The following is a 25,527-nucleotide window of genomic DNA, read 5'->3' as shown; positions in this document are numbered from 1 at the left end:
TATATATATATGTACGTGCAAAATTAATAAATTTCTACATGAATTAAGGACTACGTTAATATTATTGCTAAACGGTTAATTGTCTATCTTGCACAATCTGATTAGTACAACGTTATAAATATGGCATCAAAAAGCAATGCAAAAAGCTAACGCATGTGCATTTTTCATTTCACACTGCAATATCTTCTTTACTTCCGTCAGTATTAGCATCATTGCATCATTCTTCATTTCATCTTCTGTAGGGCATTGCACAGGATTGACATCTCACCTGAGAAAAAGTGAAGTGGTAAGTCCATGTGATTTAAGTTTAAACCTTAAAAATGAGAAAAAAACCTGGCTACACATTCAATTGTTTATTATTATATAGAAACAAAAGGTTCAGTTCACAATAGGTTCAGACACAATAATACACAAGATAAATCTGCATATTTAATTCATATATATATATATATATATATATATATATATATATATATATATATATATATATATATATATATATATATATATATATAAATAATTTTACACATTTAAACACATACCATTGATGGTGTTAGCCAGATTTTTCAGCTGATGTGTGTTATCCAACACTTCAATGCCCTGTGTATAGGCATTGTAGTGCACGGAGAAAGGTCTGGGTATAGTGGATGCAAATTTCCTAAGACAAAAAACAAGACAAATGCAGTGGGTTGTAATAAAAGGCCCAGGCATCTGTTATGCTTTAAAATCACAATAGAATTGACATTTATATATATATATAAATAATTGCAGAACTAGCAAATAGCAATGACCCAACTTCCAGTGATTCAGTAAATTCTAAATGGACGAATTTAAATGGACGAATTTAAAGGACAACAACACAGTTTTTCAACATTTTACTATGTTCTAATCTTACCTCAACCTAGACAAGTTAATACATCTTTATCTTAATTCTATGCATGCACTTAATCTTTGTACAGCGCGCCGTGAATGTGTTAGATCATTCATTCCTTAGGAACCAAACAGGGATGAATTTAGAAGCCACCAAACATTTCCATATTTTCCCTATTTAAAGACTGTAACATGAGTAGGTACACGAGTAAGTATGGTGGCACAAAATAAAACGTGGCGATTTTTTAAGCTGATAAAAATGAGAACTATATTGTATGGCGGAAGCATTTAGCTTGCAGTTCCAGTTCACCAAAAAATATACATTTTGAAAGGTTGTGAAGAGATAAAGACAAAAACCAGCAGAACATGTTCCAAAAATACTCAATAGAGTAGAAATACAAATAGAGAATGACATGAGGGTGATAAAATTTTTTTGTGTAAACTGTCCCTGTAGTTAAGCTCAGCTTACCTGACTTTTTCTTTGGCGTCCTCAAAACTCTCGGCCACGAAGTAAACAGGCTGGAACTCTGTAATGGGATACTTCTGCAGAATGGTCTTTTCCGGCTCAAAGGGATGAAGTTTTGGCTTGTCTGTCAAACAGTACTGCAATGCAATAATATATGTCAATAATCTCAATTTTAGTCTGTTTTTCCACCATGGTCCCGTTTCATTGAGATCTTACACCGATTATGCTTAAAGGGACACTCCACTTTTTTTTGAAAATATGCTCATCCTCCAGCTCCCCTAGAGTTAAACATCTGATCTCTACAGTTTTGGAATGCATTCAGCTGATCTTCGGGTCTGGCGTTACCACTTTTAGCATAGCTTAGCATAATCCATTGAATCTGATTAGACCATTAGCATCGTGCGCCAAAATAACCAAAGCCTCGACATTTTCCCATCTAAAACTTGACTCTTCTGTAGTTCTTTATTACACAGTGCCTGAAAATAGTCCCCTTGGTAACTTTCAATAGCAGGGGACTATTTTCGGGCAGTGTGTAATATCATTGCGCCTCCTGCAGCCATGTTACGGCAGCAAAGTCCTTGATTATAACGCCAGAATGAGAGTATAGTTCCTAGCCATATCTGCCTAGAAAATCGCAACTTTAAATTTTCCGTCAGTCTTAGTACACGATGTAACAACAGAAAAGGTCAAGTTTCAAATAGGAAAAATATAGAAACTCTGGTTATTTTTAAGTGTGATGCTAATGGTCTAATCAGATTCAATGGATTATGCTAAGCTATGCTAAAAAGTGGTAGTGCCAGACCCGGAGATCAGCTGAATGGATTACAAAACGATAAAAGTCCATTGTTTAACTCTAGGGGAGCTGGAAAATTTTAATATTTTCAAAAAAAGTGGAGTGTCCCTTTAATAAACCAACACTTTTTTAAACCATAGACTGTATAAAACATGGACGTAGAGCATTTTTGAAGCTTTAAGTTGGTGGAGCCTGCTGTCGCCATCTTGGCAGTGCGTAATTCGTGGATAACCGAAAAAGAGGCGGAGTGTGGGTGGAGCTAAGGTGCCCCTCACAGTCATAAATGGCAAAATTTGCTATATAGACCAAAAAAAATTCTGTACCAGGCTGTAAACACATTATTTTGGGCATTTTAACATGGGCATTCCCTTTTGGAGCCAGTATCTAGCGACCAGTCAATGAATTGCATCTTAAGTCACTTCTGCATTGGCTTCACGAGAGACCGGAAAGTTGCCACTTGGTATAAAAGTTACAAAAGCAGTCACTAGGGTGGTACCCTTTCAAAACACACCTAAAAAAGTGCATATAAGTACCTAGTACCCAACAGATACATATCTGTACCTAAATATTAGAACAAGGGTACTGTAATGTCCCAGTGCAGCTTTTGTATATTTATTTCTGTTAGTGTGCCCTGCTCATCTATCAGTTTGTTGTGTTGAGTAAAAGTTTTGATTAAACCCCAGGGCAAAAAACAGAGTATTTCGTGTCTTCTGCACACATACATACCTGTAGTTCACCAAAAGATGACAGCAGACCTGCCCCATAAGCTTTTATTTCATTTCCTTGTTTGCACAGTCCAAATTCTACAGTGAACCAGTAGACCTGCAAACAACATTGTACTCTGTTGTAATCATCCAATTTTTTATTTTTCTGAAAAAAAATCTAACGTGTTATCTCATCTATACTGTATATCATGCTCTAAATACCTTTATTTATTTATAACTAAAGCTATACTCACAGTAGCCAGCTTCTCAACGTATTCATCAGGTGCGCCCAAAGAAGCCAGTCCAATTTCCTGAGCAGACAGAACAAATTCACATCACTGATAAATGGGTATCAGGCATCACAACAGGATCAAACATAGTTGCAATCTTACAAATAAAATAATGCGAGAAGCGTGTGAGGGCATCAGACCTGTGAGAACTGGGCAAAACTTGGGTCTGCAAACAACGGGACGTGACCAAGCAGCTCATGACAGATGTCGCTGAGGATAAAGTATCAGAATATTACGTAGAGCATTGCATTAGCAGCGCAAAAGGTTGTGGGTTCGATTTTGAGCAAAAACGTGCTGATAAATGTCATTTTGGATAATAGCATCTGCCAAATGTATAATGTAATAATGTCAGAAAAGATTCTTGTTACTTTTTCTCACACTGAATCTACATAAACTATCAAACGTATTCAGTTTTTATTTAAATCAAGAGGTAGAAGTGTGTCTACATACGGTTCAGGTGTATACATGGGCTTGGAGCTGTGCCGTATGTACTGGGTTGAGTGAAACACCCGGAAAGCGAGACCGGCCAGGAAGTCACGAGAAGAGAGGAGACCGGCCACAGGACGCAGACGAAACCCTGTGCATGCTGAGAGAACGATAAAAGTGTGTGTTAATGTGTATCAAAATAAACGTCACTTGATGGTGAAACGACAAAAACGGGATTCGGGAATATCACTTCCCTTTTAAATAGGACATTTCACAAGACATTTTGTAAGATGTCAAATAAAACTTTGGTGTCCCCAGAGTACACAATGTGACATTTTTGCTCAAAAAACCATATAGATAATATATTATAAATTATAAAATATATTAAAATTGCCACTTTGTAGGTGTGAGCAAAAATGTGCCGTTTTGGGTGTGTCCTTTTAAATGCAAATGAGCTGATCCGTGCACTAAATGTCAGTGCTGTGGTTGGATAGTGCAGATTAATAGTGCAGTTTTATCCCCTTCTGACATCACAAGGGAGCCAAATTTCAATTGCCTATTTTTTCAGAGAATGGTTTACCAAAACTAAGTTACTGGGTTGATCTTTTTCACATTTTCTCATTTGATAGAAGCACTGGGGACCCAATTATAGCATTTAAACATGGAAAAAGTCAGATTTTCATGATATGTCTCCGTTAAATGAGTGACAGTCTTACATTGCAGATAGCGTGAGATGTCCTCTAGTTGTGGTATGTTGTCCTCACGGTAGCCACAGTATTTTTCCAGCAGTGGAAAAACCCGGTTGTGTTCGCGGCAGGCGTGTGTGGGGTACAGAGTCTTTAACTCTCTAAAAACCGTTCCCCATGTGGCCTTCTCTTCAGCTGTGTATTCCACATTTGGAATAGGTTGTCCACTAAGAGAACATAAGAGATGCTTCAATTAAAACATCATAAATCGAATAAAACTGTTGACATTTAAAAAACCTTCACCCATTATTTTCTACTCAACAACACAGACTCGTTTTTTTTTGTTTTATACAATTTACGTCATTATTCAGTCATAATCATCCGTTTCAATGAACATAAGTGAACACTTGCAACCACATCTCTTGTTTCATTTGTGAATAAATCAGGAATAAATAAATATCTCATAGCAATTCATACGTATTTTACTAAGTGGCTAATTTGTATTAATTCATACGACCACATTCATACATGTTTGTACAATTTGCTTTTCCCCAGTGACTTTGGGGTTAGGGGTGGGGTTTCGTTATCGTTTATTTTTATGGTAATCGAATGTTTTTGTACGATTTACTTGGTACTAAGGTTGCATACCGATTAATCGCGATTAATCTATTGCAGAATAAAAATTTTTTTTTACATCATATATGTGTATGTGTGAACGGGTGTGCCTCATAAGTCTTAAAAAGTGAAGCCGCTGGCTCTTTGATCGCCCCCTGGTGGTTGGCTGCAGTACAAGTCATAAACCCCACCCTCTCCATTCGAATGAGACTCTGCTCTAAATAAAAAAATATTTACACTTCCAATAAAAGTTTCCGAAAGATGGTTTTGGTTCTTTCAGGTAGTTGATATCACGCTGAAATATGTTCAATTGTTCTATTTTATGATAAGTTTTATTTTAGCTAGTAATTTCATGCTATAGAAATGGGCGTGTCGTTATGATTGGCGTGGTTGAATTGGGTGCGCGAGCGTTTTGGCGGAAGTTTTTGATATCACGGCTTCTCCTCTGGCTCTACGGAGGATTCCTTCTGTGCATGCCTTGGCTCCAAACTTACGTTTTTACGTAACATGGCGGCAACCATGGTTGGACATTTTTTGCTTCAATTCATTACAATGGAGGGAGGCGACGTTGCGTCGTCCATCTTTTTTCACAGTACAGTCTTGTTCAAAATAATAGCAGCAAAATGTGACCAACCAGAATAATCAAGGTTTTTAGTATATTTTTTATTGCTACGTGGCAAACAAGTCACCAGTAGGTCCAGCAGACTCCCAGAAAACAAACAAGACCCAGCACCCATGACATGCACGCTCCCAAGGCAGTGCAATTGGGCAATTAGTTGAAAGGGGTGTGTTAAAAAAATAGCAGTGTCTACCTTTGACTGTACAAACTCAAAACTATTTTGTACAAACATTTTTTTTCTGGGATTTAGCAATCCTGTGAATCACTAAACTAATATTTAGTTGTATGACCACAGTTTTTTAAAACTGCTTGACATCTGTGTGGCATGGAGTCAACCAACTTGTGGCACCTCTCAGCTGTTATTCCACTCCATGATTCTTTAACAACATTCCACAATTCATTCACATTTCTTGGTTTTGCTTCAGAAACTGTTGAGCAGAATCTCAGCTATGAGACTTAAAGAACTACATTTCCCAGAGTGCATCAGCAGCAGTAAATCAGCTGCTTGTCATGTGATTAGTCATTGTCACTGATTTGGAGCACCTGTTAAAACATGGAGTTCCTCAGTCATTCAGAGAAACAAACTTCAGAGAGAAGACACTCCAAATTCACTCGTAGGTTCAGTCCAAAGACGCCAATGGTTTGTGAAATGTTTATTTACTTTGTAGTGTACTGTTTTATTCCATGTAAAAGGTTTAAGTACTTGATTTATCATAAAATTCATGTAAAATGTTTGGTTAAAATATTTGATTAAAATGTTTCATTGAAATGTTTGAATGAAATGTTTAAATGAAATGTTTAATTAAAATGTTTAATTAGAATATTTAATTGAAATGTTTAGTTAAAAACTTTTACTTTTGTTCTCTGTTTAAAGGTTTACAACCTAATTCACTGCTAATTCACTGCTAATTCACTGCCTAATTCACTGGACAAATAATCAACTGACAAAGCCAAAAGAAAAATAAAAGTGATTAAGTGGAAATTTGAGTTGTCCTTGTGTCCTTTGGAAATTGAACAAGAGAGGATTTGACAGTTGTAAACCACGCGAAGCAGCCTGGCCTGAGGATAAACGGCTTCAGATCCAGCAATAAGCTGTTGACGTAGAGGAAATCAAGATGGCAGAAGATGTCCTGGGGATGACGGTCCAGCAGCTCAAAAAGGAGAGGACCACTGCAAAAAGCAGCTTCACCAGACAAGCCAACTTCATTTCAAGAGAAGCAAGCAAAATGCTTCAAGTGGAGTTAAAGGAGGAATACACTAAGCTTTCAGATTGTTTCAGGAAGATGCTTGATGCCAATGATGACTACAGAATTGGACTGGAGGCAGACATTAAGACTGAAAATAAGGAAGCAAGTCTTAATGAACAGCAAGAAGCCGACATTGATAGATCTGTAAAGGAAGGTGAAACAAAGTTGGCGGAAATAAGAACCATTGTTCAAACAAACCTGTGGTCAAGGTATGGAGAGAGTGAACTTCTGGTGGCAATCTCGGAAGCAGAGAAATGCAATGATGAAGCGGCTGATGTGGCTGTGGAAAGTGCCAATTTGGAGGGCTATGAAGTGCACCTCAGTCTCTTGGACAAGAGAATAAAAGAGGCAATCTCAGCAATGTCAACATGGGAGAGATGGATCCCTAAAGAGTTAAAGGATGAATTAGATGGAAGAGTCAAGGACATAAGAGCATCCTACTACAGGCTTGAGGTAAGGAGAGCTGAATTTGTCACTGCACGGACGATCAATGAGCAAAGCACAGGACCAGTACAATCCCAACTGGCAACATCCACTCCATTAGTAAGAATAAAGCCAACCTCTCTACCTATTTTCAATGGAAGCAAGAGAGAATATCACAGATGGAGGAAAGACTGGGAGAGCCTGCAAAAGCAGGGAGAGCCATCTGGATCAACTGAAGTTAAGAAAATTCAACTCTTGGAAAGTGTGGATGACAGAATCTCAAGGGACCTCAGACTTTCAACCTACACCACTGCCAAAGACATGTTCAGAGTCTTGGAGAACAGATATGGCAACAAGTCAACCATCACAGTGGAAATCCTTGAAGAGCTAGAGAAGATGCCACATGTGAAAGGGAACCAGCCAAGAAAGGTCATTGACCTCATACAGTCAGTGGAGAAGGCCCTAGCAGATCTTACAGAGTTAGGAAACTCTGGAGCCATAAATAACCCACTGGTAATAAAAACCATTGAAAGCAAGTTGCCTGACTTTATTAAACGAGACTGGGTGATGTTCATGGTTGAACCCAGGAACAATGTCACATCAGACAACCACTTTGCCATGCTTTTGAAGTTCTTGAAAAGTCAAGAAGAAATACTGGAGAGACTAGAACAGCTCAGAACTGTGGAGAAGGTGGAGAAATCAGATCGTTCAGACAAAAAGTATGACCGAAAAATCGCCTCAACAAAAACCACAAAGAAAGAAGAGTTTGATGAAGGATGTGGTGTCTGTGGTGAGAGAGGGCACAACAACAAAATCTTCTTCTGTAAAAAGTTCAAAAGACTTAAACTACCTGAGAAGAAAGCTGTATTAAGAAAGCTGGGAGCATGCAGAAAATGTCTTGGATGCCATGATGAAGATGGATACTGCAGAGACACATTCCTATGCAGAAATAAGGACTGTAAAAGGGAAGGTGGTGCCCCAGACCACCATTTTTTCCTCTGCCCAAAGGGAGAATTCAAAAGAGGGGAAGAGAGAAGGATTGGAAAAGACGTCAAAGGTGAAGGCAAACTAACCGAGGAACAAGAGGAGATCTTGTCTGAACTTTCTCCAGAAATGGCAGATCGATGCAGAAAGGCTTTCACCAACACCAACAAAACTGCAGTGACACTTGATGCTTCAGGCCAGTCTGAGCTACTGCAGAGAAATGGGCTCTCTGAACTTCCAGTTATAATGATGTTGATGCAAGTCACTGCAAACGCAGGGCAGAAGATTGGGACTTTAATTGACCTTGCTTCAGATACAAACTACATCACCCATAAGGCTGCTGAAAGACTAAGGTTACGACATGAGAAAATAACTTTAGTTGTGCATGGAGTTGGTGGTATGGCTATGGAAGTGAACACACAAAGGTATCTCCTCAAAGTCAGAGTCAAAACACCAAAAGGAACCGAGAGAGCTCATGAAATGGTCTGCTACGGCTTGGATGAAATCGCCAGAGTGCATCAAGTAATTGAACCTGAAAAATTGAGAAAATTCTTCCCAGAAGTCAAACTGAAAGAATTGGAAAGGCCAGAAGAGGTTGAACTTCTCATTAGCCACCGAGAGGGAAGACTCGCTCCACAGAGAGTAAAAATCATTGGAGACCTCGTCTTGTGGGAGGGACCATTGGGTAAGACAGTGGGTGGAGCACATCCCGACTTATTTGAAGAAGTGGAGGTAGCAGCATATGAGTCCAGAACACACTTTGCTCGCTCCATGAGGACAGCAGCTGTCAAATATCAAGAAATCAAAAGTCCAACAATTGATACAGCCCAGCCACAGCGAAAAGATGAAGCTCAGACCAAATTTACAGCTGTCAGTAACCGTAAGTTCCTAGAGTGGTGGCACTGGGATAGCATCGGAGCTGCATGTGAGCCAAGATGTGGAGGATGCCGTTGTGGAAACTGTCCACCTGGAGGAAAAGAAATGACCCTGGCAGAGGAGAGGGAACTGGAGATCATTAAAGGAGGTCTTACCTACAAGAAGGGGGATGCTCACACATCAGCGCCACATTGGGATGCAAAGTATCCTTGGACGGTAGATCCAGCCTCTCTCCCAAACAACAAAGGTGCAGTCCAAGCTTGTTTCTTAAAGATGGAAAAGCAACTAAGCAGAGAGCTAGACTGGAAAGTTGCATATACTAATCAGATACATGAAATGATTGAAAGAGGCGCAGCCATAAAACTCACCAACAAAATTATGGATGAATGGAACGGACCAGTGTGGTACGTAAGCCACCTGGTGGCACCAAACCCTCATTCAGTGACCACACCAATTCGTATTGTATGGAATAGTAGCCAGAAATACAAAGGCGTGAGTATGAATGATCTTCTTTTGAAGGGACCAGACGTTCTCAACCCTATCAGAGCTGTCTTGCTGAGGTTCAGAGAAGGGATGTATGCATCTCTAGGAGACATTAAAAAAATGTACAACTCTGTATGGCTGGAGGAGCGTGAGATGCATCTTCATAGGTTCCTCTGGAGGGACAGCCCAGATGAAGAGATAGGTGAATATGCAATTACCAGAGTCAATATTGGGGACAGACCTGCTGGTTGCATTGCTCAGTTGGCTATGAGGGAAACGGCACGCCTGCCCAACTTTCTTCACTTAGAAGATGAGCGCAGAGTCATTGAAGAGGACAGCTATGTAGATGACCTCTTAACCTCCCATAATGACCTAAATAAACTTGACAACATTACAGCAAATGTGGAAGAGATCTTGAAAGCTGGAGGTTTCTTCCTCAAACCATGGGTCCGGTCAGGGCAAAGTGGGAGGCAAGAAATGGAGACGGAGGAGGGTCTAACAGGAACACAAAGTAAAACTTTAATTCTTCCAAATCAAATGAGAGGTGAAGACAATAAAGCCTTGGGTATCGGCTACCAAATGGATGAAGACAAGCTCTACATGTTAACCTCAGTTAACTTTTCCAAAAGGAAAAAGAAGATGAGAGTTGGAAAAGATCTTCTTAAGGAGGAGGTAAGAACTGAGACACCTAAGCCACTGACTAGGAGGGCTCTCTTAAGCCAAGTGGCTGGACTGTACGACCCAATTGGCTTAGTCACACCTGCAAAACAGAAGGGAGCAATTCTTGTAAGAAAAGCATTCCAAGAGGGAGGGGGTGGGAAACTAACCCAAGAAACTTGGGACCAACCTCTCTCAGAAAGCCTCAGAGAAGAAGGCATACAGCTTTTTGAAGAATATGTGCAGCTTGGACAGGTAAAATTCCACAGGAGCCTCACACCAGCTGGCTGGGAAGGAAAACCTTGGGGCATCACATTCTCTGATGGAAGTGACAAATCCTATGGAGCTGTGATGTACTTAAGATGGGAGACAAGTCAAGGCACTGAAGTTCGATTTGTTGAGTCGAAAGCCAAGCTGACACCCCTGGATCAGAAGGGAGAAGCTGTAAAAGCTGAGATCTGTGGTGCTGTTTTCGCATCTAGGATCAGGAAGTATGTGGAAAAACATGCTCGAATTAAAATCGAGAGATGGTTCCATCTACTCGACAGTCAAACAGTCTTGGGAGCCATTCAAAGAGTCAGTTATGGGTACAAAACCTTCTTTGCAAATAGAGTGGGTGAAATCCAGAAGGCTGGACTAGTGCAAGACTGGTGGTGGATCCGTGGAGATTTAAACATAGCTGACATCATAACGAGAGGGGGCGCTCCTGAAGATTTGAGGGAGAATTCTACATGGCAAAATGGACCAGAGTTCCTGAAGTGGCCAGTGGAGAAGTGGCCTATAAAATCAGCAGGAGAGATTGCAGCTCATGCCAGGGAGAGTGTCAACAAGCTCCAGAGAAAGGCATTCACAGTTGCATTAACTAGAGCTCAAGCCAGAAGCAGTCAGAAAAATGAAGACCCACAAGGTAATCAGGAAAGTCCAAAGAGTAAAACTCAAGAGGGAATACCTGTGGTAAATCCAACTCCTCTTCTAGGTATGAAGCCCACTGGATGGGTTAAAAATCTCATCGAAGTAAGAAGATCCAGTAGTCTGTCCAAACTGGTGAGAGTCGTTGCCTGGGTTTGTTTTGCTGCCAGGCAGTGGCTGAAGAGGAAGTGTCGGGCCCCTAAACAATTAAAGTGGGAAGTTAGATCACCCAAGCAAGCTGTGCTGACTGTCAAAGAAAAAGAAGATGCACTCAAAGACATCTTTCTTGCTGCTCAAGAAGGTACAGTTTTTGCAGACACAACTCTTAGCAGACTGGCAGTATACAAAGATGTGAACTCCGGACTGCTAGTTTGCGGGGGCAGAATTCAGATGTTCAATGAAGATAAGACAGCAGTGCCTGTTTTACCATTTGAAGCATGGGTATCTACACTGTTGGCACAGGAATCCCACAAAGCAAACCACGAGGGAGTGGCAGGAACCCTTCTCCGGATGAGGAAGAAAGCCTGGGTAATAAAAGGCCGGAGACTTGCCAAGAAAGTGGTTGACAGCTGTGTGGTTTGCAGGAAAAACAAAGCAAAACACTGCCAACAAATCATGGCTGACTTGCCTCTAGAGCGAACAGGCCCGGCTGCACCTTTTGAATTCACCACTATGGACCTTTTTGGCCCTTATGAAGTGAAAGATGAGGTCAAGAAGAGAACTAGACTCAGAGTATGGGGAATAGTTTTCTGCTGCATGGCTTCTAGAGCCATCCATACTGAAGTGGTGAGTGACATGTCATCTGAAGGATTCTTGCTAGCCTATCAAAGGTTCACCTCACTGAGAGGACACCCCAAGAAACTCTGGTCAGACCCGGGCACTAACTTTGTGGGAGCCAGACCTGCACTGGAGAAGCTTTATAAATTCCTGAACCAACTAAACAAGTCTGAAATTGAAGACACAGCTGCCAAGCATGGTACAGAATGGTCATGGAAGATTCACCCTGCAGACTCTCCCCATAGAAATGGTGCAGCAGAGGCAGCTGTCAAAGTAGTAAAGCGGGCATTAAGCAACCTTGGTGGAGATGGTGTTTTCACATGGGGAGAATTTCAAACTTTTCTCTTCATGGCAGCCAACCTTGCAAATGAGAGACCCATCGATGCAAGAACTCAAAGCAGAGAAGACTGTGTAGAGTACATCACCCCAAATTCTCTGCTTTTAGGACGTGCCAATCCAAAGGGAGACCCTGGGGATTTCCAATGTGATGACTACCCTTACAGAAGACTTAAACATATTCAAGCAGAAGTAAACAATTTCTGGAAGAAGTGGAGCCAATTGTCTGGACCTAATCTATTCGTAAGGAACAAATGGCACACCAAAGAGCGAAATGTTGCAGTTGGAGATGTGGTTTGGCTGGCTGACCAAAACGCCTTGAGAGGACAATACAAGCTGGCTAGAGTGGTCGGTGTTAATGCTGACAGCAAAGGCATTGTAAGAGATGTGCTTGTGAGAACTTTTCCCAGCTATCCTGTTCACATCACAAAGGCGAAAGACAAAGAAGGTCCCATTAGAGCTAATAGTGAAAAAACCAAGAGGCTCCAAACCAAAATCCCAGCCACAATTCTCCACAGAGATGTCAGACGTCTTGTCATTCTAATTCCCATTGAAGAACAAGCAGAGGTATGAAAGAACTTGTGTGACCTCTGGTTTTGAAAAACCAGGAGCTCAAGTGGGAAGTGTTGAGCAGAATCACAGCTATGAGACTTAAAGAACTACATTTCCCAGAGTGCATCAGCAGCAGTAAATCAGCTGCTTGTCATGTGATTAGTCATTGTCACTGATTTGGAGCACCTGTTAAAACATGGAGTTCCTCAGTCATTCAGAGAAACAAACTTCAGAGAGAAGACACTCCAAATTCACTCGTAGGTTCAGTCCAAAGACGCCAATGGTTTGTGAAATGTTTATTTACTTTGTAGTGTACTGTTTTATTCCATGTAAAAGGTTTAAGTACTTGATTTATCATAAAATTCATGTAAAATGTTTGGTTGAAATATTTGATTAAAATGTTTCATTGAAATGTTTGAATGAAATGTTTAAATGAAATGTTTAATTAAAATGTTTAATTAGAATATTTAATTGAAATGTTTAGTTAAAACTTTTACTTTTGTTCTCTGTTTAAAGGTTTACAACCTAATTCACTGCTAATTCACTGCTAATTCACTGCCTAATTCACTGGACAAATAATCAACTGACAAAGCCAAAAGAAAAATAAAAGTGATTAAGTGGAAATTTGAGTTGTCCTTGTGTCCTTTGGAAATTGAACAAGAGAGGATTTGACAGAAACGGCATTTTTGATATCACCCCACAAGTTCTCAATTGGATTAAGGTCTGGAGATTGGGCTGGCCACTCCATAACATTAATTTTGTTGGTTTGGAACCAAGACTTTGCCCGTTGTGTTTTGGGTCATTGTCTTGTTGAAACAACCATTTCAAGGGCATGTCCTCTTCAGCATAGGGCAACATGACCTGTTCAAGTATTTTAACATATGCAAACTGATCCATGATCCCTGGTATGCGATAAATAGGCCCAACACCATAGTAGGAGAAACATGCCCATATCATGATGCTTGCACCTCCATGCTTCACTGTCTTCGCTGTGTACTGTGGCTTGAATTCAGAGTTTGGGGGTCGTCTCACAAACTGCCTGTGGCCCTTGGACCCAAAAAGAACAATTTTACTCTCATCAGTCCACAAAATGTTCCTCCATTTCTCTTTAGGCCAGTTGATGTGTTCTTTGGCAAATTGTAACCTCTTCTGCACATGCCTTTTTTTTAACAGAGGAACTTTGCGGGGGATTCTTGAAAATAGATTAGCTTCACACAGACGTCTTCTAACTGTCACAGTACTTACAGGTAACTCCAGACTGTCTTTGATCATCCTGGAGGTGATCATCGGCTGAGCTTTTGCCATTCTGGTTATTCTTCTATCCATTTTGATGGTTGTCTTCCGTTTTCTTCCACGTCTCTCTGCTTTTGCTCTCCATTTCAAGGCATTGGAGATCATTTTAGCTGAACAGCCTATCATTTTTTGCACCTCTGTATAGGTTTTCCCCTTTCCAATCAACTTTTTAATCAAAGTACGCTGTTCTTCTGAACAATGTCTTGAACGACCCATTTTCCTCAGCTTTCAAATGCATGTTCAACAAGTGTTGGCTTCCACCTGATTCACACCTGTTTCTTCACAAAATTGATGACCTCAGTGATTGAATGCCACACTGCTATTTTTTTGAACACACCCCTTTCAACTAATTCAACTAATTGCCCAATTGCACAGCCCCAAGAGCGTGCACATCATGAATGCTGGGTCTCATTTGTTTTCTGAGAATCTACTGAACCTACTGGTAACTTGTTTGCCACGTAGCAATAAAAAATATACTAAAAACCTTGATTATTCTGGTTAGTCACATTGTACTGCTATTATTTTGAACAAGACTGTATATGTGTGTAAACTGTGTATAAAAACTTTGTATACTTATTCTTATCAATTCGTATGAAGTAGGGTTGCATAACGACCAATCGCGATCAATCCACTGCAAAACAAAAGTTCCTGTCCACATCATACATGTGTGTGAACTGTGACCAACAACTCCGCACATACCAATATGCACACATGCATGTATATATTAAAGAAATGTTTACAAGTGTATATACATTTGTATATTTATGTTTAATTTATATTATATATAAATACTTCATATATATATTATACATGCATGTGTGCATATTTATATATACAGAATTATTAGTCACAGTTCACACACATATATGATGTAAACAAAAACCTTTATTTTGCAATAGATTATTCGCGATCAATCACCATGCAACCCTATCCCATACGAATTACTAAGAATTAGCCAATTCGTAAAATTTATTGGAGCCATGGGACTTACTGTAATGTGCTTGTTTTTTGATAGATGAGGTCACTATAAACTTTTATAAACAATTTCAGTACACAGGTTTGGTACGACAATGACAGAACTTTAAGACATTTTAAGTAGGAACTACGTTTCTTTAAAACATGTCAAAATATTTGCATACCAAAAAAGCACTGAAACAAACACATAGTGATGGCTGCTTTCGAAACATTGCATCATGAAGCTTCGAAACATTTGTGAATCTTTTGTTTCTAATTGTGCATCAAATCGGGCAAGTGACGTGATTTCGGCAAACGAGGCTTCGTTAAGACTGTTTCATTGGACGCACGTGCGGTGACGCGATACGCGTCTGGTCAGAACTTTACTTCCGGTTTCATTTTTTTTAATGGTCTGACTAGTTGCTAAACTGTACTCTTGAACAAATGCCTCGTCGAAAATAACATTGTTTAACAATGTTTATAACAATGTTTTGGTTTCTTAGGTAATCTACGTGTTGTTTATTTTGCTTGTTATATAAATAAACTACGTTTAAAGTACTTTGTTGTTATTTATTCTTAGCGAGTTTACTGGAAGCTACGTGTTGACCACGAAAGCCGCTTGTTTATGTTGCTGCTAAAACCGTCTAAAAAACAAACAAGCCGATGCCAGTTTTTCTGGGTTATTAAGTTGGCAGAAAAAGTGGGAAAAAAAGTGTAAAATTAATGGAAAAGACCAAGGTCAATTGTTTGGGAACAATTTGGAAAACAATGGCATTTAATTATTTGTAAATTATATTGAAAACATTACACTGTTGTGAATACATTTGCTATTTTTCATAAAAGGTGTCATTATGTTACTATTTTGGCCAGCAGGTGTCGCCAGAGTGTGTGGTGTTTCGAACATTTCAAAACAGTAAATCGTTTTGTGAAGCAAATGGTTCGACTGATTCGAAGCTTCGAAAAGCGTTGTTTTGTCCCATCACTACCAACTCAACCTCGCAATTCGTTCACATTTTATGAGAAGGCTAAGTCGTACGACCAAATTTTTATATTTTTGTGCGATTTGCGTCCACCCGTGTTGCGTTAGGTTTGGTATCTTTAATTGTTTTGTCTTATAATCATACTGTTCAACCTGTAAAAAATCATACGAATTAGCCAACTTTATGTATATAAAATTGCACTGAACCCAAGGGTGTTTATACGAAATGTTCACACTACGTCACGCATGTAGACATCTGAATATAAGTCTGTATGAGGAAATGAGTAATGTTGTTATCGATTGGAGCAAGCATCTATGTAAATGTCTCTTGAGGGTGTGTTGCATTCAACACCCCTGCCCTTTGTAGTGGCCATGTGAATAATGCATCTCAATTATGGCGCTCTGGACTTCACTGGAACCCTGTAATTCACCCTCTTTTGTTATGCAGGGTAATTTTCCATAGAAAGTACAACAAAAACAGAGAAAGAGAGATCTAGAAGTGGGGAAGATCCCTATGGGAAAGTGGGGAGGGGGTGGGTGTATATAGAAAGGAAACACATAAACAATAGCTACTGTCTGTAGTTGTACGCGATGTCAGCAAATTCCTTTCTCCTGGCGCGGTACACGGGGTCCGTGAAGCCCTGCGAATGAAAAACAAGAGAGCGACGTCAGAGCGTCTGATCTACCACCACAAAGTAGATAGGTCTGATCTCTTAGTCGCCTTTGACAGTGTTACTCAGCTCACGGCAGTGAAATACTCATTCAAATGAAGCCTTTGTAGAGCGAATGGATTTCAGTTTAATGACCGCTGCAATTATTTATAATTACAGGGGCCCAATTAAAGCGATGACATCAATTTGAGAGCCCCCACCCGTTTGCATTAGAATAGAGAATGATGTGCCCATTGTAATTGTGGGCTTTAAGCATCACACAGACAAACTAGACATCTTTCAAATACACTTGTGTACACCCACACACATATGCATTTATAATACAAATGAAGTTATCCATCCCTTTTGCTTATATATGCAACAACCCTACATCACTCATATGTGTACTTTTACTATAAACACAACACACACACAGTGCCTTACAGGATGATCTGCATCCAGCTCCGACCCATAACTGAGAATCTGGTTGGCAAAACGATCCAGGTCCTGGATGTCATTGGGAAACCATGGAACTTTCAATAGAAAAAAAGAAAGAAGCCTTTGAATTATTTACCAACCCACTCTCAGTAATAAAGCTGTCACTTGGGCGGTACCCTTTAAGTGTGCATCCCGGTATAAAAACAACAATATTGGCACATTAAAGATACACACTGGTACCTCAAATGTACATATCTGTACCTAAATGGTACATATTAGGAGCTTTTTAAAGAGTACCGTCCCAGTGACAGCTTTTGTACCTTTATTTCTGACATTGACTTTACTTGAGCACATACTTCTTTAACAAAGATAACATGGAAAAGTTTGTACCCCAGTGCCATAAGACTGTTTAAAACACACTAATGTATTAACAAAATGATACTAATATCATATATTGTCAAATAATTTGAATATGATACTTATTATTGTATTAAAAATAATAATGTATGATAATAATGTCACTTTTGAAACTTTATAGTCATATTGTGTTCTCACTTATTGTCTAGCAGGTATTGTTAATTATTATTATTATTATTATTACTATTATTATTATTATTATTATTATTATTATTATTATTATTATTATTATTATTATTATTATTATTATTATTACTACTACTGCTGTTGTTGTTATTATTATTATTATTGTTATTATTATTATTATTATTGTTATTTTTATTATTGGTATTATTATTATTAGTATTATTATTTTTATTATTATTGATATTATTATTATTATTATTTTATTACTGTTATTATTATTATTATTATTGTTGCTATTATTATTATTATTATTATTATTGTTTCTATTATTATTATTATTATTATTATTATTATTATTATTACTACTACTACTACTTTATTATTATTATTATTATTATTATTATTATTATTATTATTATTATTGGTATTATATTATAATTATTATTATTGTTGTTGTTATTACTACTGATATTTTTTTATTATTATTATTATTATTATTATTATTATTGGTATTATCATTATAATTATAATAATTATTATAATTATTATTATTGGCATTGGTATTGTTATTATTATTATTATTATTATTATTATTAATAATAATCATAATTATTTCTTCTGTATTTCTTGTTTATTTTTGCATTTCTGTATATGAATAGTTTAGTTGCAAAACGAGATAACCACTTTTTTTTAATTGTTCGGAAATCTTGGTTGTGCATTCCAATTAATTTCAATTCAACTGCAGTTGGTTTGTTTTGATTTAAACCTTCATTACTTAAAAAATACAGCTAAGTAGCACCATAAAACAAAATAATAACATGATAACATAATAATAAACATGTTTTGACAAAAATGTTAAAAAATTGATTTATCTCGTTTTGCAACAAAATTCTTCATATATCTTTATTTTTATGTATATAGCAGTCTACTCTTTAAGAAAAATAATTGTCAAAAATGGTACCTGCTCACTAGTGCAGGACTTTTTCAACAAATACACCTTTGTATCTAAAATGTTTATATAAGTACCTCAAAGGTACATAACAATACCAAATGTATACATATCTGTACTTAAATGGTACATTTAAGGGCCCTTTTAAATGGTAATCCCCCATTGACAGCTTGGGACAATTTTTTTCAGTGTATCATATTCTTTATAGTCCATAAAATGGCATTAAAGAAAGTACTTTAGAAAGTGCTAGCGCCAGACCTGAAGATCAGCTGAATGGATTTCAAAACGCCAAGAATCAAATGTTTAACTATAGGGGAGCTGGAAAATAAGCATATTTTCAAAAAAAGTGGAATGTCCCTTTAAATTGATATTTAGTTAACAAACATAAGATATGAGGCAACTATAGTATATGACTAATACAGTCTTGATCTTTCAATAGTGTTTCCATTGTCTGATGAAAATGCCATAATGAAATTGAGATTAATGAACAAAGTTCTGGATATGCGAGAAACTGGCTAATATCAATGTTATAGTCATTACCATTGGCACGCTGACGGAGATGAATGAGACCGTAAACAAAAGCGTTGTGTGAAGATTAAGCCAGAGGGTGACAGCGCGGTCTACAGCAGCAAGGGCTGTATATCTTCTAAACGTTTGACAGCTAAACTCTTTGGGGGTCCGGCCATCAGTGCATAGTTGAGCAGTGAGGTCCAGCCTGAGGCGGTCAAAACAAAAGACCCAAAACTGAAACTGCCTGAAGACCCAGACTGGTTTTCCTCATAGGCCATAAATATCTATAAACGTCCCCTGCTCTGTGTTTTCTTATTAGATAGAGAGTTGAATTGTGGTGAGGTCAGTTGGTCCGTCAGTCTTTGTGTTGAACTTTGACCCCCCTACCCTGCTGAACCGCCTCACAGAGTTTGTTGAATACGCTTGCCGCCAGGATGAGACATTTCAGTCTGTTGGTGCTCAAAAACTAAACTAATGTAATTCTGGAAACAACCAATAAGAGGGGCCGAGCACGAGGGTCTGCACCATTAGTCTTATTAGCAATTACATCACTTCTATTTCTGTACAAAAACATCCCACATTCTATAATAAACTGGTTTTGCATCTTTACACAGACGAAACTCATTGATTGTTTTTGTCTTTTTATACACTTTTAGAAAAATGGTCCCAAGTTGTCACCGGGGCAGTACCCTTTAAAATGTCCTAATATGTACCATTTAGGTACAATATATGCATACATTCGGTACCAGTATGTACCTTTGATGTACTATAATAACCTTTTTAGGTACAAACAAAGGTGTATTTGTTGAAAGGGTACTGCCCTAGTGACACCATTTTTTTTTGACAGTATATGGTAATACTGTAGTGATGCTGTTCTGTACGTTTGTTTCGTCTCACCTGTGTCTTTTTCTTTGTTGCGAGTCAGTTCGTGCACCTGGCCGCTGATCTGTGTGCGTAGGTCATTTACAACTTCATCAAGATCTTTGGAGGAGGCCGGATCCACTCTGATGAAGAACTCGTATTGCCCTTTGTTACTGCGTGATGGGCGGGACTCAATGTGGGTCAGATTAATTCCTTTACCCTCAAATGTACACGCAATATGAAATGATAAAGATGAAGAAAGATAAATCTGAACTGGCACACTGGTTCAGTTCCTTGCTATATATCAATCTTAATCATTATCTTAATCAACATCTTAAAATCTTTTAGCTTGCTTGATGCAACCAAAATAAAAACTAATGTTTAAAGGTGCAGTGTGTAAATTTTACCAGCATCTAGTGGTGAGGTTGCGAATTGCAACCAACGGCTCAGTCCACTGCTCAGCCCTAACTTTTGAAACGCATAGAGAAGCTACAGTAGCCGCCACCGGAAAAACATGTTATCAACGGAGACAACTTGGTAAAAAAAGTTTGTCCATTAAGCGCTTCTGTAGAAACATGGCTGCACAAAATGGCGACTTCTATGTAAGGGGACCCTCTGTGTATGTAGATAAAAACGTCTCATTCTAAGGTAATAAAAACACAACGGTTCATAATAAAAAGGTCTTTATACACCCCTGATCATATAGTTTTGTATATTATTTTGCATTTCCGTCAAGAGATCCTTCTAAAAATTACACACTGCACCTTTAAATTTGACTTAAAAGGACAGTAACCTAAAAATGAAAAACTTTCATTTTCTCACTCTCAAGTTGTTACAAACCTGTATAAATGTCTTTAAAGTCTGCTAAACACGAATTAGATATTTTGAAAAATGTTTTAACTGGGGCACCATTCACTTCCATATTATTTTTTTCCTATGAAAGTCAATGGTGCCCCAGATCAGAACTTTGTAGAAATTTAAAAATATAAGAAAATAAAGTTTGGACTAACTTAAGAGTGAACAAATGATGAATTTTTATTTTTGGATGAACTTTCCCTTTAAGTCAGAATCATTCAGATTGTATATCAGAATTTGACCACTAGATTGCGCTCAAGTCCTTCAAAGACACTTCCATAATACCTTTAATTCCACTAAAACCAAAATGTGTCCAAAAAGATGCAGGATTTAAATAATTCCTTGGCACCAAAGCAAGTTCATGTATAGGATCAGTAAATCCCTGTTCAACACTGTACAGACAAACACATTTATAAAATGCATATTTTGGCACTGTGCTTAATATATGCAGCTTTTTTTGACCAATAGGAAAGAAGGGAGTCTTTACAAGGTTTGGGTGCCTGTTTAAGCCAAAATGTGTTTTGATGTAGTTTCACACAAACAGAGGGAGGATGCCTCGTTCCTGTTTGCCATAGGTCCGCATAAGAGGAGGATGCGGGTTTACAATGTTTCGGACCCTCTCGTCTCTTATTAGTTCCTCTTGTTTCATCTGGTCCTGATTAAATCCATATGCATTCTTTACCACTCACAACACAGGAGATTATAGCTTGGATAGTTTCCATTGCTTGTCATTTTTTAAAATAGTGTCAATGAGGTTATCCAAACATATTACTGATTTTAAATACTAGTTTATTCTGATAATCATTATTTTAATAATATGTTATATCTAGTATTGAATTGAATCTTATATGACCTTACAGTCAGTATTAAAGATATCAAAGTTATATTTTCAAACAATGTTCTTTACATCATGTAGGATCATTTTATGTAGTAAATCACAAAAAATAAAACATTTAGTTCATTGCCCTGGGTTATAATTAAAGTGCTAAGACTTTACTAAGTTTGTCTTCACAGGATATCCAGAGTGGCTATAGAGGGGCGGAGTAGAGGCGTTTCGGGGGGTGGAGTATAGGGAGGTACAGAAGGGCCAATCAGAGCCCAGCTGGCAAAGCTTTAATGTTTATAGTGTCACCGGAGGGTGCGTGTTTGGCACAAACCCATTATTGATTTGCACTAGAGAAGCACAGGGTAGCAATCAGGCTCATTACTTTGTTGCACAAAGCAGCGGGCGAGCTTTCAGAAAGGACAGCAGTATGCAAAATGACGTGATCATTTTAATTACATATTGACAGTGAACATCCTGCATAAGCTGTCATGTGTTTTGGATCACATTTTCTGGCATGTAGTCCACAAAAAAAGTCAACACTGTCCCACAACAAAACATGCTGAACTTTGATACAACGGGGGTGGAATTTTGGAGGCCAATCAAGAAATCTTGGCATTAACGCAAAATCAGAGCACACTGTGTACGCACGTACATACCTATAAGTTGAGGGCAGAATTCATGGAAAATTTTATTTATTTGTTTGTTGTTTTATATGCAATTTTTTTTTAAATACTTGCTCTCCATTTTGTCTGCTGAGTCACGCAAACATGTGTTCGGCTAAGCACCAATTAATCAGCTACACATGTTTAGTGATAAGCTTTAGTTTCACAGGGGTGTTATTAACATTATATTTTTAACAAATTTCCGTTTTCCTTACAAATGCTGAATAATCAAAATATAATTATATAAATTAATATAATAATAATACTTTTATATATTCTATATGAAGAGGTCACTTTAAATTTTTTAAACATTTATTTTCTAAATCTCTTTTTATTTTGTGTACTGAACTAAGCAATGTAAGAAATTCGCTATAAAACACTATATCAAAGACAGTCATATTTCATGTTTTTTCAGGATTAATGTTTAAGTGTATGCTTGCAAATGATATGGTTTCCTTATGTCACTTGCCTCTTAAAAAGTTTCAGACCTTCTTTCAAAACCTTACGTCTTTTTTTCTTCTATGCAATCTAAAAGGTAGGATGAAAATAACTGACAGTCTCAGACCCCATTCACTTTTACTGCATACTTTTCCCATACAATGAAATTTGTGCTTGATATGAGGTAGTCATAAGAGTTTTGTTTAATATCAACAAACTTCACTAACCTTTACTTGCAAACATTACCTTACATCACTCACATAATATTACCTAATCCCAAATACGTCATACTTGTGTTTTTGTTTTTCTAGAAATGTCCTATGATGTTCCATAGGTCTTGACCTGGACTTTTTGGCTTAAGATAATTGTAAGAGTAAGGGAGCATATTAGAGAGAGAGAGAGACCCAGAAATGAATAGAAACAGATTATGTACACTTTAATCACTTTAAAACTTTATTCCCTTACCTCAAAAAGTCGAAGAGCTTTTGCAAGGGCACCAACCTCCTCCTTCAGAGAGAAGATGCAGGACAGCACACCTGATTTGTTCGTCTGTTCTTCCAGGTAAGATGAAGTCAGGGAGCTTTGTTAAACAAACAGTAAGAGATTGACCTCTGACACTCAAACACATTAATGATGTAAAATTGATGCATTTTAATGCCAAACAGACCCATCATATAAAATGGAATCTTCTTATTTTATCATTTTAATAACTTTACGCACATGAGGTTTGATATATATTTTCTCATTGTGCCAAGGGAACTGGAATGACCCATCTCTCCATTTGAACCCAAATCCACATATGTTTTTAAGATTATATTAGTAAAACAAACTACTAAAGTAGTCATTTTCATGACAATGTTCACACTTATTTTATTTGCTTTTTGTGTAGGTCTCTAATTTTTTTTTCATTGTATCTATGTATACACATTTGTGTATGTGTGTGAGCAGAGTACTTAACCTCATGACTAAAGTCATACTTGCATTCCTTGAACCCACATTCCTATGATTTAACTTTTAGTATCTTGACTCTCACATGCCATAATCAGCTTAAATGCTCTTTAAAGACCAAAAAGGATTATACAAATACTCTTTTATACATCCTAAATATTACTTTTATAACAATCTGTCATTACTGTCAATGATTATTACTTACATCATTAGTATTTCTGCACTGTAAAAAGTTGGATCAACTTAAATACTTCAATTGGTAAATGTATTTTTTTCAACTTAAATTTTTCTTAACCATATAAGTAAAAAATAAATAAATTTGTAGGTGTTACCAATTGAAGCATTTTGCAAGTTGATCCAACTTTTCACATTTTACAATGTAATATACATTAAAGTCAATTTTTTATATTAAAAAACGCTCTGTTTTAAATTAAATGTCCCGTTATTATGTGGTGTGTATATTTAACCAATCATATTTGAGAAAAACTTGCCAATGAACTGCTTTGTCACTGAACAAACGTACAGTATGTCCACATAAAATGACACTAGAAAAGTTTTCTGCATTAAGTTGTGTATTAATATTACTAATACTCAAAAACACTTAACTTGCTATTTCTGATGCAGTAGAAGAATAATATAAACTGAAATATAATAACGACTATATTAAAAACAATAAATGAACTAGTAAAATCAATCCGTTTTCTCACTTGTTCGCCGTTCTCTGGTCTGAGACCTGCGTCCATTCTTGCTTCAGTCCTCAGGTGATGTTTATCTGTTGGATGCTTCTGTCCACTTTGTGCAACCTATCCAAAACTCCAGCAATTTAAGAGCACCACGTGACACCACACCCCCTGAACGGTCGGTGTGGTCACGCGAAGTTGTCTGCACACCCATGGTTTGTTTGGAAGCTGCCACAACAGCACATCTGGTTTGAGGTATTTGTTTTTAGGAGGTGGTTGACTGAAGATGGAGTTCAAAGTCAGCATTATATTATATGACGACTACTTTTGTGTGGCGAACACTGGTACAATAATTATTATTTTTATTAGAGTATTTATTTCATTTTGAACGAATAAAAGTCTATTCCTAATGGTTCGAGAAAGTTTAAGAACTGAATTACACAAGTCGATGTTGATGTTCGGATTATGACCATGCGATGGCGCCAAATTCAAATTAATTCCAGGTGAGCGGATACAACAACTTATCATCCCTGAATATTTCAGTTTTAAACACAACTTACAGACTACATTAACAGATAAAACATTTCAAGGACATTACACGCAAAAAAATCGATTGTTTAATTTGTTTTATTACACGGCTTTCTGAATTACTCGATTTTGATTGGTCAGTCGCGTGAGGTCTGTATCTTCTCTAAAACTGATAACACACCGATCATCCTGGTACTGCGAATCAACTTGTTATGAAATTGATAACTTATTACAACTAATTATTTTAAATTATTATTGTTATCCAAATGTATTTGCTTATTTTGAACATGCAAGTCACTTTATATAACGGTATAACACGAGCCAACACTAGATGGCAGTAGTTGAAAACTTTACAAGCAGAACCATACATATGCATCTGATTTGACCAGTGAGCTATAAAATAAATTTTGGCTACATATTAACAATTTTAAAAATGCATACACTTTTGAACACAGGCTCAGTATAGCAAATGCTCAGTATAGCAACAATAAAAAATATGATGCTTTGTACCAAATAACATTAAAGCAAGTTCATACAGAAAACTATCCCTTTCATCACTATTCCTTAAAATGACATAGCTTATATTAATTTGGAGAGGATTATTGTTGGATATTAGCTCTCGTGGTATATAAATGTAAATATGTAAGATTAAATCTTTACAAGGTGCAGAAACAGCAGCAAATAAACATCTTCTTTTGAA

At 37.4% G+C, this 25,527-nt stretch overlaps 2 protein-coding genes across 2 annotated transcripts; one reads left to right on the top strand and one right to left on the bottom strand.

The window, feature by feature from the left end:
- Positions 1–3: 3 nt before the first annotated feature.
- Positions 4–24,485, bottom strand: pah (phenylalanine hydroxylase). The gene is made up of 13 exons (XM_073868155.1): positions 24,332–24,485; positions 23,137–23,258; positions 19,927–20,110; positions 17,034–17,122; positions 16,513–16,580; positions 4,266–4,462; positions 3,574–3,709; positions 3,264–3,333; positions 3,088–3,144; positions 2,856–2,951; positions 1,340–1,473; positions 543–658; positions 4–268 (listed from the first exon to the last, which is right to left on the bottom strand). The coding sequence occupies exons 1-13, from the start codon at positions 24,360–24,362 to the stop codon at positions 225–227; spliced, it is 1,344 nt and encodes a 447-aa protein (XP_073724256.1). The 5' UTR covers positions 24,363–24,485; the 3' UTR covers positions 4–224.
- On the top strand, positions 5,896–13,381 carry LOC129445194 (uncharacterized). The gene is made up of 3 exons (XM_073870080.1): positions 5,896–6,109; positions 6,344–12,996; positions 13,230–13,381. The coding sequence occupies exon 2, from the start codon at positions 6,585–6,587 to the stop codon at positions 12,732–12,734; it is 6,150 nt and encodes a 2,049-aa protein (XP_073726181.1). The 5' UTR covers positions 5,896–6,109; positions 6,344–6,584; the 3' UTR covers positions 12,735–12,996; positions 13,230–13,381.
- Positions 24,486–25,527: the final 1,042 nt, after the last annotated feature.

Source organism: Misgurnus anguillicaudatus, chromosome 1 (assembly GCF_027580225.2).
Source record: "Misgurnus anguillicaudatus chromosome 1, ASM2758022v2, whole genome shotgun sequence".
Lineage (NCBI taxonomy): Eukaryota > Metazoa > Chordata > Actinopteri > Cypriniformes > Cobitidae > Misgurnus > Misgurnus anguillicaudatus.
The sequence above is the reverse complement of the archived record's forward strand: the minus strand, read 5'-3'. Positions and strand labels throughout refer to the sequence as shown.